General features: G+C 42.2%; 1 protein-coding gene across 1 annotated transcript; it reads left to right on the plus strand.

Moving 5' to 3' along the window:
* Positions 1–688: 688 nt before the first annotated feature.
* LOC116985441 (NADPH oxidase organizer 1-like) lies at positions 689–12100 on the plus strand. The gene is made up of 8 exons (XM_033040231.1): positions 689–697; positions 2917–2997; positions 3933–4008; positions 4753–4933; positions 5312–5514; positions 6797–6907; positions 8747–8876; positions 10928–12100. Exons 1-8 carry the CDS (start codon positions 689–691, stop codon positions 11577–11579), a joined length of 1443 nt encoding a protein of 480 aa, XP_032896122.1. The 3' UTR covers positions 11580–12100.
* Positions 12101–16342: the final 4242 nt, after the last annotated feature.

Genomic DNA, 16342 nt, shown 5'->3' on the forward strand with positions numbered 1-16342 from the left:
TTATTCTAAGGATATTTCAGTCCTTGAATTGAGTTCTCAAAGAATTGCCATATTGTTTGACAAAGTTTTTCTAATGCATTGCAGTCTTTATCTTGAATAGTGGTGTTAAAAATACTAGTGTAATTTCATTGAATATTATTGGTATGTATCTCTAGAAAGTCACAATGAATTGAACAAAGAAATGAATTTCAGTATATTGATCGCAAATACTACATGCAAATAATTGTAAATTATTTAATTAATGCAGAGATTTAGACAGTATTAGTTATTAAGTTAATTCTGATATTAATCTGAGATGTCGTGATTAAAATTTGAGATTCAAAAAACCTGTAAACACTCAGCAGGTCGGGCAGCATCTGTGGAAAGGGAAACAGAGTTGGTAAAAAGCACTTTGTAGTATTTCCGTGCGGTGGGGTGGGGGGGTGGGGGGGGGGGGGTAGCTAGTGTGTGAAGAAAAACAATACTGAAATATATACCTGTACATTATGTTGAATTAACTGATGAATTACAATTTGAATATATTGTATTTTCACAATGGAATAAGTTCTGTTTTATTACCTGTCACCTGCTTATATTAAGACTTAACTGTAGCGAATAAGTGTTTCCTAGCGAATGCTATCCCCTACTTTTAGGTACTGGTGTGTTCCAGTTTAGTTGCTTTTTATCGTTGTCAATATTGAAAATAACGATGTACTTTGTATTGTCAAAATTTAATAAACTTTTAGACGTATCCACTCTATGTTAAACATTTCATTTATTATGCGTGAATGAATTTGTGTTGTGTTTATCTTGGAGAAGCAGAATGATACTTTATGTACCCCCAAAAAAAGTGCACGTCTTTGGAATTTGGGAGGAAATCCCGCGGGTCACATGGAGAACGTGGACTCAGTAGTCAGCACCCTCAGTCGGGATCGAATCCGGTGTAAGGCAGCAGCTGTACCACTGTGCTGCCCGCTCTGCCAATGTGCATCATGTTTACTTCTTGACCGATGCGCCCAGGCTCACTTCCCTGGCTATGAATCTCAATCGTGGAGTGTATTGCATTCTAATAGTGTTTGACTACCGCTGGTCACTGGTGCACTGGGGTGGGAGATTGCAGCCTTCACGTGGTCCACCCTGTTTCGACCAATGCAATCAACCCGACGTGCACAAACAAATAGATGTAGTGTTTTGTCGACAACTTTAGGCTGTGCACGCCATATGCAAGAAGAAGACTTGAGCACGCCGAAAGGCCCTTCGACCCACCAAGTCCATGCCAACTAGTGATCCCCGCACACTAACACTACCCTACACACACACTAAATAAAATTTACAATTTTACCAACGCCAATGGCCTGGTCGCAGGGAGAACGTACAAACTCTGTACAGACAGCACCCGTAGTTAGGATCGAACCCGGGTCTCTGGCGCTGTGAGGCACCAACTCTATTACTGCGCCACCGTGCCGCTTCTTTGGGGCTTTTTGTTATTTTATAAATTTAAAATTGTGCTGATTAAATAAATCCATGTAATTCATATATACACTTGGTTCCAGTCTGAAAATCCATTCGCTGTTAAGTCTTTTGCCTGTGACTTACCCAATGCACAATCTATACTTCCTGGCAGACAGCACAGATTACAAGCCTATTATGTGGCACCTCGTCAAATACCCTTCAGATTGGGGATGATCAGCCACGATCAGAGTGAATGGCGGTGCTGGCTCGAAGGGCCGAATGGCCTACTCCTGCACCTATTGTCTATTAATTATTAGTTACCACATCAACCACATTTCCATCATTAATTCGCTCCATTACTCCATCAAAAGTCACGTTAATTAACCATGATTGCCTTTTCACAAATCAATGTCGATTTTCTCCAATAGCTGCATACTTGTCTCGGTTTTGCAAATCCTGTCTCTGACTATTGTTTACAGAAAATAAGTTCCAGGAGCAGAATTAGGCAATTTGGCCCACCAAGTCCACTCTGCCATTCAATCATGGCTGATCTATATTTTCCTCTCAACCCCATTCTCCTGCTTTCTCTCCCTGACACTAATAGTAATCAAGAATCTGTTCATCTCCCCTTAAAAATATTAATTGACTTCACCTCCACAACTTTGAGGCAATGAATTCCACAGATTCACCAACACCGTCTGACTAAAGAAATTCCTCATCTCCCTCCTAAGGTACTACCTTCATCCTGAGGCATGGCCCTCTGATCCCAGACTCTCCCATTAGTGAACATCCTCGCCACATCCACTCTATCCTGGCCTTTCAGAATTTCAGTAAGTTTTCAATGGGGGGTGACCCCATCAACCTTTTAAACTGCAGCGAGCATAGGCCTAGTGCCGTCAATCATATGGTTAAGCTGCTCTGAACCCTCTCCAATGCCAGCACATCCTTCCTCAGACGGGGGCCCAAAGTGCTCACATACTCAAATGCAGTCTGGCCAGTGCCTTATAAGCCTCAGCATCACATCCCTGGTTTTATAGTCTAGTCTGTACATTGGCACTATCCTACGCAATAGGGACAACCGACAATAGTACCATTTTTTTTATACCGAAGCCATTAACCTACGGCTTTAGAATGTGGGACGAAACCGAGCACCTGGAGGAAACCCACCGGTCACAGCGAGAATGTCAAACAGCACACTTAGTCAGGATCGAACCCAATCTACCGCTGTAAGGCAGCAGCTCTACCGCTGAGCCACCGAGCTGCCCTATTAATTAATTAAAAGGTACATTTCCATTGTTAGTGCAAGTCTCATTTCTTCTGTACAGACAAAATTGTTAAACATATCTAGCAAGTTAAAACAATAAATTAACAGATTGAGCAAGTTATGTGCAAATTATCTGCCACCTACGTAGAGGTCTAAGTGACTCATGTTTTTGATGTTATTGACACGGTCTCTGTAACATGCCTTTTTGTTTTAACTGACAGACCTACCTTACTTCAGTTCTATGGTCGGATAAAAATGATGTTCTCGTTTACAGAACGTTTGAAGAGTTTAAGAAATTCCACGTAAGTTTCCCGAAACCAGATAACATATAGGTGGGCGGGAAGGAACTGCAGATGCTGGTTTATAACCGAAGATAAACGCAAAACGCTGGAGTAGTCTCTCAGGCTGAAGGGGGGTCCCGGCCCGAAACGGCATCTATTCCTTCTCTCCAGAGATGCTGCCTGACCTGTTGAGTTACTCCAGCGTTTTTGTGTCTAACTTTTAATTAGTTGTGCAAAATGTATTTAACGACTGAGTAGAAATCCAGGCAATTTGCACCGTGCGACGCGCATTTACCTATTGGTGCCAACGTCAATTTGTGGAAATATCAATTTGTGTTTAAATCCAGAGATTGGCACAGAGTGCTGGAGTAACTCAGCGGGCCGGGCAGCATCTGTGGAGAAAAAAGGGTGGGTGACGTTTCGGGCCGGGACCATTTCTTCAGACTGAGTTACTCCAGCACTTTGTGCCTATCTTCGGTATATACTGTCATTTGCAGTTCCTTTCGACACACTGTTCAAATCCACGTTATTTCTGCGGAAAGGAGGAACTGCAAACGTTGGTTTTCAACGAAAAAGACACAAAGTGCTGGAGTAACTCAGCGGGTCAGGCAGCATCTCTGGAGAACGTGGATATTTGACGTTACAGGTCGAGACCCTTCTTCAGTCTGAAAGGTCCCGGCCATAAATGTCACCTATCCATGTTCTCCAGCGATGCTGCCTGACCCGCTGAGTTACACTAGGACTTTGTGTCTACTTTTTCCTGTTATTTATATTTTGCAAAAATATTTTTACGTAAAAATCCATGTAAATTCTACTGTGCAACATATATTTTCCCATTGATGTGAATATCCATGTTATTTCTATTGTGTAACATGTATCCACATTTATATGAGTGCCCGTGTTATTTAAACTGTGCAAAGTGTATTTACCGATTTTTACTTTTGTTTGAATGGCAGAAAAAAGTAGAAAAGTACTTCCCGTTGGAAGCCGGACGCATTAAGAAGTCTAATCGAGTATTACCCAAATTCGAAGGTAAGATCAAAAAAACTTGTTTATAAAAAATAAAAAAAATCCATAAGATAATCCATTATAGAAACATATAAAATTATAGATGCAGGAAAAATGTTCCCAATGTTGGGCGAGTCCAGAACAAGGGGCCACAGTCTTAGAATAAAGGGGAGGTCATTTAAGACTGAGGTGAGAAAAAACGTTTTCACCCAGAGAGTTGTGAATTTATGGAATTCCCTGCCACAGAGGGCAGTGGAGGCCAAGTCACTGGATGGATTTAAGAGAGAGTTAGATAGAGCTCTAGGGGCTAGTGGCTTTACCTTGCACTAAACGTTATTCCCTTATCGTGTAAATGGCTCGATTGAAATCGTGTATTGTCTTTCTGTTGACTGGATAGCCCGCAACAAAAAGCTTTTCACTGTACCTCGGTACACGTGACAATAAACTAAACTAGGAAAGAAATAATAGGCGATAGACACAAAATGCTGGAGTAACTCAGCGGGGCAGGCAGCATCTCTGGAGGGAAGGAATGGGTGACGTTTCGGGTCGAGACCCTTCTTCAGACAAAAGAAAAAAGACTAGTCAATCGTAATTCTTGAGATAAAGGTCAAGTGCTTTGCGTTACTTTTGAGACAAGTCACAGTTGTGAAATGAACGTGAATGTGTTCAGTAATGACACCTGAGCCAAGTATCAGCTAAGTGCACTCACTGTCTGTTGGGGTTCAGATTTTAAGCTCGGAATGTGAAATATCTCATTTGGCCTTGCAGACGTTTCCCTGAAGGAGAGAAGACATTCTAAAGTGAGCAAGTCAATGCTGAGAATGGCAATGCTGGAGAATTATTGTTCGGAGTTGCTGCGATCCTCCGTCACGATCGCCACAGATGAAGGCGTAATGCAATTCTTCCTGCCGACCGACAAGGACTTGACCCCGTCCACACCCAAGGACAGGTACGTACGACCCAAACGTTTGGAGTATTGCACGCTGTTACAAGTTCATTCCAAGAGTTCTCCCGAGTTTGCCCTGATTCGAACTCGGACATTTACAGTAATGGCCACTCGTCGGTACTCGTCGGTACTCGGGGCTCTCGTGGACATTTTTCATCCTGTTAGCGAGTCTTCCCGAGTACCTGCCGTTAGCGCTAAGAGACATCCCCGAGCTCCGACGTACCCGCTACGTTCATTCTCCGTGCTTACCACGAGTTTGATTATTTTTTTTAAACTCGGGAGAGCTCTTGGAATGAACTCGCACCGTGGGATAGGGGCTACAAAACGGGTGTTTTGCCTGGTTCCGTGGATGGATGCCTTTCAATATTTTTCTCCATGTAGTGTCATCATCATGCCGTCTGCATTCGGGAGAAAGAAAAGTACGTGGAGACGCACAGATGGCAGCGGTCTCCAAAACATCACACAGCCGGTGGCCCTCGAATACTACAAATGCATTGCCACTTACGAAGGGAAAGACACCAAGAACAAGCCCTTCAAGGTGATGGAGAGCGAAACCGTTGATGTCATTAACAAGAACACATCAGGTACGTTTTTGAAACCAACAGATCTGCTCCCCTCCTGATTAAATATTACTGATTGTATGCTGTCTCGTCACCTTCCCCCTGGGGTCAAGGAAAGAGCGTTCACATCGCGGCCCTGTTTCCACCAATCTTCCCACCACCACGCACAAGAAGCGACAAGACAGACACCATTGTATGCAGATGCCAACAAATGTCTTCAGCTCTGGCTGAACAACTTCTAATCTTGTGTGTGGACTCGATAAAAAATAAGCGTTTCCTTCCCCCTCAGCTAACAATGAACCATTCTACATTTCCCTATCACCATCTGCTTTGATCTGTTGTTTTCACACCTTACCCGTCCATATCTCTAGACTCCCTCTCCCCTGACTTCAGTCTGAAGAAGGGTCTCGACGCGAAATGTCACCAAAGTTTCCTTCTCTCCAGAGATGCTGCCTGTCCCGCTGAGTTACTCCAGCATTTTGTGTCTATCTTCGGGGGTAAACCAGCATCTGCAGTTCCTTCCGACACTGTCAGAACTTTCTCCCCAGGGTGGAAATGTTCAACACTAGAGGGCATAGCTGAAGGTGAGAGGAGGGGAAGTTTAATGGGGATGTGCGGGGCAAGTTAGTTTCAGAGAGTGGTGGGAGTCTGGAACACATTGCCCTGCAGTTGAGCTTGTCATGTGTACACACACACACACACACACATACAGTGAGGTGTAATGGAAAAACTTGCTAGCAGCAACATCACGGCCACATTGACCCAGACAAATAAACACAAATTATACATGTTACACATCATTTTCTGCACATTTCTAAAAAAAAAAAAACTGATATATACCAACAAGGCAGACAAGAGATAGACACAAAATGCTGGAGTAACTCGGCGGGTCAGGCAGCATCTCTGGAGTAAATGGATAGGTGACATTTTGGGTCAGCAGTTAATGCTGTAAGTTTGATCAGAATAAACAAACAATGGAAATATTCAGCAGGTCAGGCAGCGCTTGCGGAGAGAAACGGAGTCAACGTTTTAGGTCAGTGGCCATTCATCAGAGTCTGAAGAAGGGTCTCGACCTGAAACGTTGCATATACCTTTTCTCCAGAGATGCTGCCTGACCCACTGAGTTACTCCAGCTCCTTGTGTCCATCCCACAAACTCTATTTCTCCGTCTGCAGATACTCGATCTCCCGAGCGTTTTCAGCACCTTGCGTTTAATTCCACACCTCCAGCATTTGGTGGTTTTGGATGGGAATACATATTTGATATGGACGCTGACCAAGACTCTTTGCTCTCACTGTTTCTTTAGGCTGGTGGCTTGTGGAGAATGAAAGGAAGCAGGTCGCCTGGTTTCCAGCTCCGTATCTCAGGAAGTCTCTCACTTCTACCCTGTCTAGAACATCTGATACCGAAATCAATGGTAAGTTGAATATGTCCAAGCTCCATCTTAAATCACAGTATCGCACACAAAGTATAATTCTCAGAGCGGCAAAATTAGGGATAAAATTAGCAGTGGTAAAGGACTGAATACACATAATGTGACGGCAAGTTCCTAAAGGGCCTGTCCCACTGTACGAGGTAATTCAAGAGTTCTCCCAAGTTTCCCCTGATTCGAACTCGGAGAATTACAGTAATAGCCGTTCGTAGGTACTCGGGACTCTCGTGGACATTTTTCACAGTGCTGAGAAAACTTCACGAGTTACCGCGTTTCCCGAGTACCTGCCGTTAGCGTTACGAGCCGCTACAAGACATCCACGAACTCCGACGTAGCCGCTACGTACATTCTACGTACTTACGAGTTTGATTTTTTTTTAACTTTGGAGAGCTGTTGAATTACCTCGTACAGTGGGACAGGCCCTTAACTTTCCACTGTCCAACTTTTAATTGCTATTACTACTCGTGAATATCCGAGTGAAAGAATTTACACAGTCGCTGATAGTAAAAACAAAATCTTCCAGTCATTATTTCCAGTCCTTTATTATTGGTCCTTTATTGAAGTAGTAATACAGATAACAGATGAATATATCCAATTCTCTTCATTCTTATACAAGCTGTAACTTTTCGTTACAGTGTTGTGTGGTAAGAACTGTTGCCTCTTCAATCCCCGAGGCTAATCTGATCTGACCTCTCCCTGTGGCTTCGCTCACCTCCTCAGATGTAGACACGCTAATCTACGTATCAAAATCGCTCCCCTAAGCAGACAAAAAAATACAGCTAGAAATATCTATACAAAATACTATAATATACTAACAGTTACTAACTTAAGCATGAATGGCTCCTACACATGATTAATATGCAATCTCGGCAGCATAATGTCAGGGTTTGGACACGCTAGAGGCAGGAAACATGTTCCCGATGTTGGGGGAGTCCAGAACCAGGAGCCACAGTTTAAGAATAAGGGGTAAGCCATTTAGAACGGAGACGAGGAAACACTTTTTCACACTGAGAGTTGTGAGTCTGCGAAATTTTCTGCCTCATGGAGGCCGGTTCTCTGGATACTTTCAAGAGAGAGCTAGATAGGGCTCTTAAAGATAGCGGAGTCAGGGGATATGGGGAGAAGGCAGGAACGGGGTATTGATTGGGGATGATCAGCCATGATCACATTGAATGGTGGTGCTGGCTCCAAGGGCCGAATGGCCTACTCCTGAACCTATTGTCTGTTAAACCTTGTGAACATTTCTAATTCAGACTGAATTTACCAAATAACTTTTTACATTGTTTTCCATATTTTAAAGATGTTATCTTTAAAGCACTTGGATTGTCTGAAACCTCTTTAATTTCTAATTCAGTATATACTAGACAACATTTTACATTGTTTTGCATATTTCAAAGATGTTATCATTTAAAGCACTTGGATAGATTGATACACACTTTAATCTCCTCTCCTCAATCATCTCTTGTTTATATTTTCCAATACTAGCCACTGTCTTTGGGCTATGAAAGTAGGAAAATTATTCAATTCCAATCTTCTGTTTAAAAGCTGTATTCAAACAACAAGAAAACGCAAGAACAAGAAACATTTTTTATGAATGCATTTTGCAAAGTTAAACCACGTTCATTTCTGTGGGACTCTCAATATCGATCACGTTCTGGCAAAGTGTCTTAAAGTTACCAGTTTTCTTTTCCTGTCACCTTTTTATAAGTGAAAAGCTTGTTTTCTTGTTCTTATTTTAAAGCAGATTAAATAATTTTGTATTAGATTTCAATTCGTCATTGAGTAATATTGAATATAATTTTGGTCCATTTTTTTATCCTCTAGTTTCCTCTTTAGAGTCTCAGTATTACGCTGCCAAAGACTATCAAGCAACAGATGATGATGAACTATCACTGCAAGTTGGAATCATGGTTGAAGTCTTGAGAAAATCCATTGATGGGTGGTGGCTAGCCAGGTTAGTTCTAGTTTATCGTTAAACAATTGTTCTTGAGGAATAGTGTCTGGTAATAAATGGTGAATTACATCTAATTTACAACCCATTTGAATTTATTATTTTTTTTTTGTGAAAATGATTTATTCAATGACACAAGTGATTGTGTATCCGTCAGAAAGTATTATAACTTAGTAACTAAACTGAATAGGGTTATGATAAACGTATTTGAGTTTTTTTTAATAATGGCATCCAAATGTAGCTAAAGTCTTTGAATTTGCGTGAAAGATATATCTTCTAGATGCGCTGGGATGCATCCTCGGTGATGTGACCTGGGGTCATCGGGTGTTTCGGGTCTCACAACATCAGACACTATCTTGCTCAGGTGACCCAGCCGGGGTTGATCAAGCCCCGACTTGCGGCCCGGCAGCAACCGCCCACGGATCAGCCCACTTAATCCAACGCCACCTAGTGGCCTTCTCTGCGGCTTCGCTTGCGGATTGAATGGCCCTCTTCTTTGCCAGCCCCGTGATGGCCAACTGATTGAGGACTTTGCATAGTGAGCGCCCTGCAAAGCCTCTACAACCCACCTCTATGGGCTCATAGTATGTCTTCCAGCCTCTGTCCTGGCACATCTCCACCCATTTAAATTTGTATCACCGTAGAATAGCATTTTAAGAACATAGAACAGTTAACATTCCCGCCCTTTGGCTCACAATGTCAGCGTGGAACATGATGCTGAGCCCAACTCTTATCTGCTTTCTACTAATCCATATCACTGCATTCCCTGCCTATCCAAAAGTCTCTTAAATGCCACTATCGTATCTGCTTCAACTACGATCCCTGGCAGCACGTTCCAGGCACCCACCTGTAAAATAAAACTGGCCCCGCACATCTCCTTTAAACTTTGCCCCTCGTAGAAACATAGAAAATAGGTGCAGGAGTAGGCCATTCGGCCCTTCGAGCCAGCACCGCCATTCAATATGATCATGGCTGATCATCCAAAATCAGTACCCCGTTCCTGCGTTCTCCCCATTTCCCTTGATTCCGTTAGCCCTAAGAGCTAAATCCAACTCTCTTGAAAACATCCAGTGAATTGGCCTCCACTGCCCTTCTGTGGCAGAGAATTCCACAGATTCACTACTCTCTGGGTGAGAAAGTTTTTCCTCATCTCAGTCCTAAATGGCCAACCCCTTATTGTTAAACCGTGACCCCTGGTTCTGTACTTTCCCCCCCCCCCCCCCCCCCCCCAACATCGGGAACATTTTTCCTGCATCTAGCCTGTCCAATCCCTGAAGAATGTTATATGTTTCTTTAAGATAACCTCTCATCCTTCGAAATTCCAGTGAATATAAGCCCTGTCGATCCATTCTTTCATCATATGACAGTTACCTTGGCTGTGCCCACTGGTTGATTTTCTAATCTCGAGAAAAATGTTTGTGCCGTCTAGCTATGCCTCTCGTAATTTAAAAAATACATTTATCTTTGTCTCATTTGTAATATCTGAAAGTGCTTCATAGTCAATGCTTTAAAACTGTAGTACCTATTGATCATAGAGAGGTGTATAAATTCATGAAGGGAATTGATAGCGTGACTGCACAAGGTAGAGAAATTAAAAAAAACCAGAGGAATATGTTTAAGGTGAGGGGGTGAAAGATTTAATTGGAACCTGAGGGGCTACTTTTTCACTCGGAGTGTGGTTGGTTATATGAAATGAACTGCCAGAGGAGGTAGTTAAGGCAGGTACTATCACAAAATTTAAGACATTTGGACAGGTACATATGAAAGATTTGGAGGGATATGGACCAAATGCAGGCAAATGGGACTATGTAACATGGGGCATCTTGGTTGGCATGGACCAGTTGGGCTGAAGGGCCTGTTTCCATGCTGTATCACTCTTAGTCTATTTACAGTATCAAACTTCAATCTTAAGAGCAACTTCATGATGTCAAGTTCTAGCTAAATGGGAAGCTACATCAGAGCTTTTGGGTGCTAAGAGAAATTCTAAATGTACTTTATTTAATATCAGTAACTAAGAGGGCTAACGTTAGTGATTTTTTAAATTGATTCGACAGCTACAACGGAGAATGCGGATACGTCCCGTCAGTCTATCTCCAACCCTACAGAAACCCACATTCAAAATTCCAGCTCCTCAACAACAGCTCCAGCCCAAACCTCGCCCGTCCAGTCAAGGATGCACATCATCGATTGAGCAACGTAGATCAGACCAACCATAACGATTATTCATCTACCAAGCCGACCAGAAAACAATTGGAGAGGCAACGATCTAAATCTGTCAACTGTTTGTCTGACGAGAACCGGTCTCAAATGGAGTCTCCGTTTTTCCACTTGAACCAGACGGCGAGTCTGAGTGACGATGCTAGTAGTTCCACTGTTAGCTCGGCCAAGTCGAGTTCATCAGTGGACAGCTGCTCGGATGGCTTAAACACCTCCCAAGGCTCTGATGGGGTGTTTGAGAGGAATGACTTTCTGTCCCCTCCTCAAAGCGCGTCCAAAAATCTAAACTCTTCCTTCGAGAAACAGATGGAATTGAGTCCCGACCCTGAGATTTCCCCGGGTGAGAACATTTCGGAAGCAAATCTGGTGCCCAAGATACCTCCCAGGCCACAGCGAGATGAATTATTGACGAGATGTACGACCTTGACCAAGAACATGGTTTTGAAATCTCACAATTATTTTGGCTTTAAACATTCTGAAATGTTTTAGCGTGGCTTAGTTTGCCCTGAAAAAAAGCTCATTGAGAATACCAGTGGGAAAGTAAATTGTTTTTATTCAAACAATATTTAACCTCAACAGTATGCAGAACCTGCAGTTTTTGTTTATGCATTAGAAAACAAAATGGTGGTGATATTTTTTCCACCATTATCTTACTGGCTTGAAAATTTGTTATAGTTGGTGTCCAATTTTTATTCAAAGGAGTTAATATTTCAGTCCTTGAATTGAGTTCTCAAAGAATTGCCATATTGTTTGGCAAAGTTTTTCAAATGCATTGCAGTCTTTATCTTGAATAGTGGTGTTAAAAATACTAGTGTAATTTCATTGAATATTATTGGTATGTATCTCTAGAAAGTCACAATGAATTGAACAAAGAAATGAATTTCAGTATATTGATCGCAAATACTACATGCAAATAATTGTAAATTATTTAATTAATGCAGAGATTTAGACAGTATTAGTTATTAAGTTAATTCTGATATTAATCTGAGATGTCGTGATTAAAATTTGAGGGGGGGGGGGGGTAGCTAGTGTGTGAAGAAAAACAATACTGAAATATATACCTGTACATTATGTTGAATTAACTGATGAATTACAATTTGAATATATTGTATTTTCCACAATGGAATAAGTTCTGTTTTATTACCTGTCACCTGCTTATATTAAGACTTAACTGTAGCGAATAAGTGTTTCCTAGCGAATGCTATCCCCTACTTTTAGGTACTGGTGTTCCAGTTTAGTTGCTTTTTATCGTTGTCAATATTTGAAAATAACGATGTACTTTGTATTGTCAAAATTGAATAAACTTTTAGACGTATCCACTCTATGTTAAAACATTTCATTTATTTATTGCGTGAATGAATTTGTGTTGTGTTTATCTTGGAGAAGCAGAATGATACTTTATGTGCCCCCAAAAAAAGTGCACGTCTTTGGAATGTGGGAGGAAATCCCGCGGTCACATGGAGAACGTGGACTCAGTAGTCAGCACCCTCAGTCGGGATCGAATCCGGTGTAAGGCAGCAGCTGTACCACTGTGCTGCCCGCTCTGCCAATGTGCATCATGTTTACTTCTTGACCGATGCGCCCATGCTCACTTCCCTGGCTATGAATCTCAATCGTGGAGTGTATTGCATTCTAATAGTGTTTGACTACCGCTGGTGCACTGGGGTGGGAGATTGCAACCTTCACGTGGTCCACCCTGTTTCGACAAATGCAATCAACCCGACGTGCACAAACAAATAGATGTAGTGTTTTGTCGACAACTTTAGGCTGTGCACGCCATATGCAAGAAGACTTGAGCACGCCAAAAGGCCCTTCGACCCACCAAGTCCATGCCAACTAGTGATCCCCGCACACTAACACTACCCTACACACACACTAAATAAAATTTACAATTTTACCAACGCCAATAAACATGAGATTTGGAAGCCTCTAAAATTGAAATTGGCCTGGGCCTCAGTTCATCCATGAGAGGCCCTGGTCGCAGGGAGAACGTACAAACTCTGTAGACAGCACCCGTAGTCAGGATCGAACCCGGGTCTCTGGCGCTGTGAGGCACCAACTCTACTGCTGCGCCACCGTGCCGCTTCTTTGGGGCTTTTTGTTATTTTATAAATTTAAAATTGTGCTGATTAAATAAATCCATTTAATTCATATATACACTTGGTTCCAGTCTGAAAATCCATTCGCTGTTAAGTCTTTTGCCTGTGACTTACCCAATGCACAATCTATACTTCCTGGCAGACAGCACAGATTACAAGCCTATTATGTTGCACCTCGTCAAATACCCTTCAGATTGGGGATGATCAGCCACGATCAGAGTGAATGGCGGTGCTGGCTCGAAGGGCCGAATGGCCTACTCCTGCACCTATTGTCTATTAATTATTAGTTACCACATCAACCACATTTCCATCATTAATTCGCTCCATTACTCCATCAAAAGTCACGTTAATTAACCATGATTGCCTTTTCACAAATCAATGTCGATTTTCTCCAATAGCTGCATACTTGTCTCGGTTTTTGCAAATCCTGTCTCTGACTATTGTTTACAGAAAATAAGTTCCAGGAGCAGCATTAGGCTATTTGGCCCACCAAGTCCACTCTGCCATTCAATCATGGCTGATCTATATTTTCCTCTCAACCCCATTCTCCTGCTTTCTCCCTGACACTAATATTAATCAAGAATCTGTTCATCTCCCCCTTAAAAATATTAATTGACTTCACCTCCACAACTTTGAGGCAATGAATTCCACAGATTCACCACCATCTGACTAAAGAAATTCCTCATCTCCCTCCTAAAGGTACTTCCTTTCATCCTGAGGCTATGGCCTCTGATCCAAGACTCTCCCATTAGTGGAAACATCCTCTCCACATCCACTCTATCCTGGCCTTTCAGAATTCAGTAAGTTTCAATGGGGGTGCCCCCTCAACCTTTTAAACTGCAGCGAGCATAGGCCTAGTGCCGTCAAATCATATGTTAAGCTGCTCTGAACCCTCTCCAATGCCAGCACATCCTTCCTCAGAGATGGGGGCCCAAAGTGCTCACAATACTCCAAATGCAGTCTGGCCAGTGCCTTATAAAGCCTCAGCATCACATCCCTGGTTTTATAGTCTAGTCTGTACATTGGCACTATCCTACGCAATAGGGACACCGACAATATACCTTTTTTTTTTACCGAAGCCAATTAACCTACAAACCTGCACGTCTTTAGAATGTGGGACGAAACCGGAGCACCTGGAGGAAACCCACGCGGTCACAGCGAGAATGTACAAACAGCACACTTAGTCAGGATCTAACCCAATCTACCGCTGTAAGGCAGCAGCTCTACCGCTGAGCCACCGAGCTGCCCTATTAATTAATTAAAAGGTACATTTCCATCGTTAGTGCAAGTCTCATTTCTTCTGTACAGACAAAAATGTTAAACATATCTAGCAAGTTAAAACAATAAATTAACAGATTGAGCAAGTTGTGTGCAAATTATCTGCCACCTACGTAGAGGTCTAAGTGACTCAGCCCATTGCTTTATTGACACGGTCAGCTCAGGAATAGATTTTATTGTTTAGACTGAGCTAAAGATAACAGCCAAATGACAAAGAGAGTATTTTCAAAAATGAAACATTAACCAAGTGAAGTCTTATCATTGTCGTGATCTCATCTTAAAAGTATGCATTCAACCGAGTCAGCTTTGTGACATTATTTGTGGCTGAATGGTTACTTTTGACGGTTACTGAGTACTACTACTACTACTACTTAATTCCAAGAAAAAGTCACACTTGCAGAGCAGAAAAACGGCAAAATATCTTTAATTTCTATTCATCTGGGATCATCCTCCATTATTGTTTCGTACAATTGGCATCCACATGTCTTCCTGGGGGCAACTTGATGCAAGCCAATTGATGTTAAAGCACCAAAGATAGGCACAGAGTGCTGGGGTAACTCAGTGGGTCAGGCAGCAATTCTGGAGACAAAGGATGGGTGATGTTTTGGATCGGGACAATAGACAATAGGTGCAGGAGTAGGTCATTCGGCCCTTCGAGCCAGCACCGCCATTCTATGTGATCATGGCTGATCATCCCCAATCAGTACCCCGTTCCTGCCTTTTCCCCATATCCCCTGACTCCGCTATCTTTAAGAGCCCTATCCGGCTCTCTCTTGAAAGCATCCAGAGAAACATAGAAAATAGGTGCAGGAGTAGGCCATTCGGCCCTTCGAGCCTGCACAGCCATTCAATATGATCATGGCTGATCATTCAACTCAGTATCCTGTACCTGCCTTCTCTCCATACCCCCTGAACCCTTTAGCCACAAGGGCCACATCTAACACCCTCTTAAATATAGCCAATGAACTGGCCTCAACTACATTCTGTGGCAACCTGCTTCCACCGCCCTCTGAGGCAGAGAATTCCACACTCACAACTCTCTGTGAGAAAAAGTGTTTTCTCGTCTCCGTTCTAAATGGCTTACACTGTGGCCCCTGGTTCTGGACTCCCCCAACATCGGGACCCTTCTTCACACTGAAAATAGGGTGTTTGAATTTCAGTTTATTGAAAACGGTATCTGTCAACTTGCAGGAATAACCGCTCAACTGATTACTGACAGAACGTTAAAATCTCCATCTCAACAGAATATCAAGATTATTCAGCTCAAATTGATGACTCACTTGTGGTCCAAGGGAAAGGAAAGTTTTGCTAACCTGAAGATAAGACTTAAGAGAAAATAGTTAGGAGGAACTAAGTTGTTCACTTCTGGAAAATGCCAAGTGCAGCAGCTTTATATCAAGTGAGGAGGAGATTCACTGCGATGGATGTTTGTGTAAATTGTGTTATGTCTTGGTTCTTTTTCTTGTGTGTATAACTGCAGAAACCAAATTTCGTTTGAACCTCAAGAGGTTCAAATGATAACAAATAAATTGTATTGTATTGTATTCATTATTTTAGAAGCATTTAACATTGCACCAAGTCCTAGGTACAAAACATACTGAAAATTTCAATGACAATACACGAAGAAAAAATTAAATTGTCCTTTTTATTATCACTAATATTAAAATGAGCAGTTAGCGTTTATAGTGTGAAAACCAATGTTTTACGCAATGGTGTTCATCAAGATATCACCTTTAAAAAAGTGTTTAGCAAGATGGAAACTTTATTGTAAATTTGTGGTCTGAAAGTATAAAATTGGAATTGCCATTTTTAAAGCAACATCAGGGGTCATGGGGAGAAGGCAGGAGAATGGGGTTGAAGGGGAGAGTTAGATCA

This window comes from Amblyraja radiata, chromosome 22 (assembly GCF_010909765.2).
Source record: "Amblyraja radiata isolate CabotCenter1 chromosome 22, sAmbRad1.1.pri, whole genome shotgun sequence".
NCBI classification, from domain to species: Eukaryota; Metazoa; Chordata; class Chondrichthyes; order Rajiformes; family Rajidae; genus Amblyraja; species Amblyraja radiata.

Bases quoted from the DNA above. Each gene is read 5' to 3' on its own strand.
- LOC116985441 (XM_033040231.1), top strand. The intron at 4,009-4,752 runs GTAAGATCAAAA...TTGGCCTTGCAG, and splicing joins AGTATTACCCAAATTCGAAG to ACGTTTCCCTGAAGGAGAGA. The intron at 4,934-5,311 runs GTACGTACGACC...TTCTCCATGTAG, and splicing joins CCGTCCACACCCAAGGACAG to TGTCATCATCATGCCGTCTG.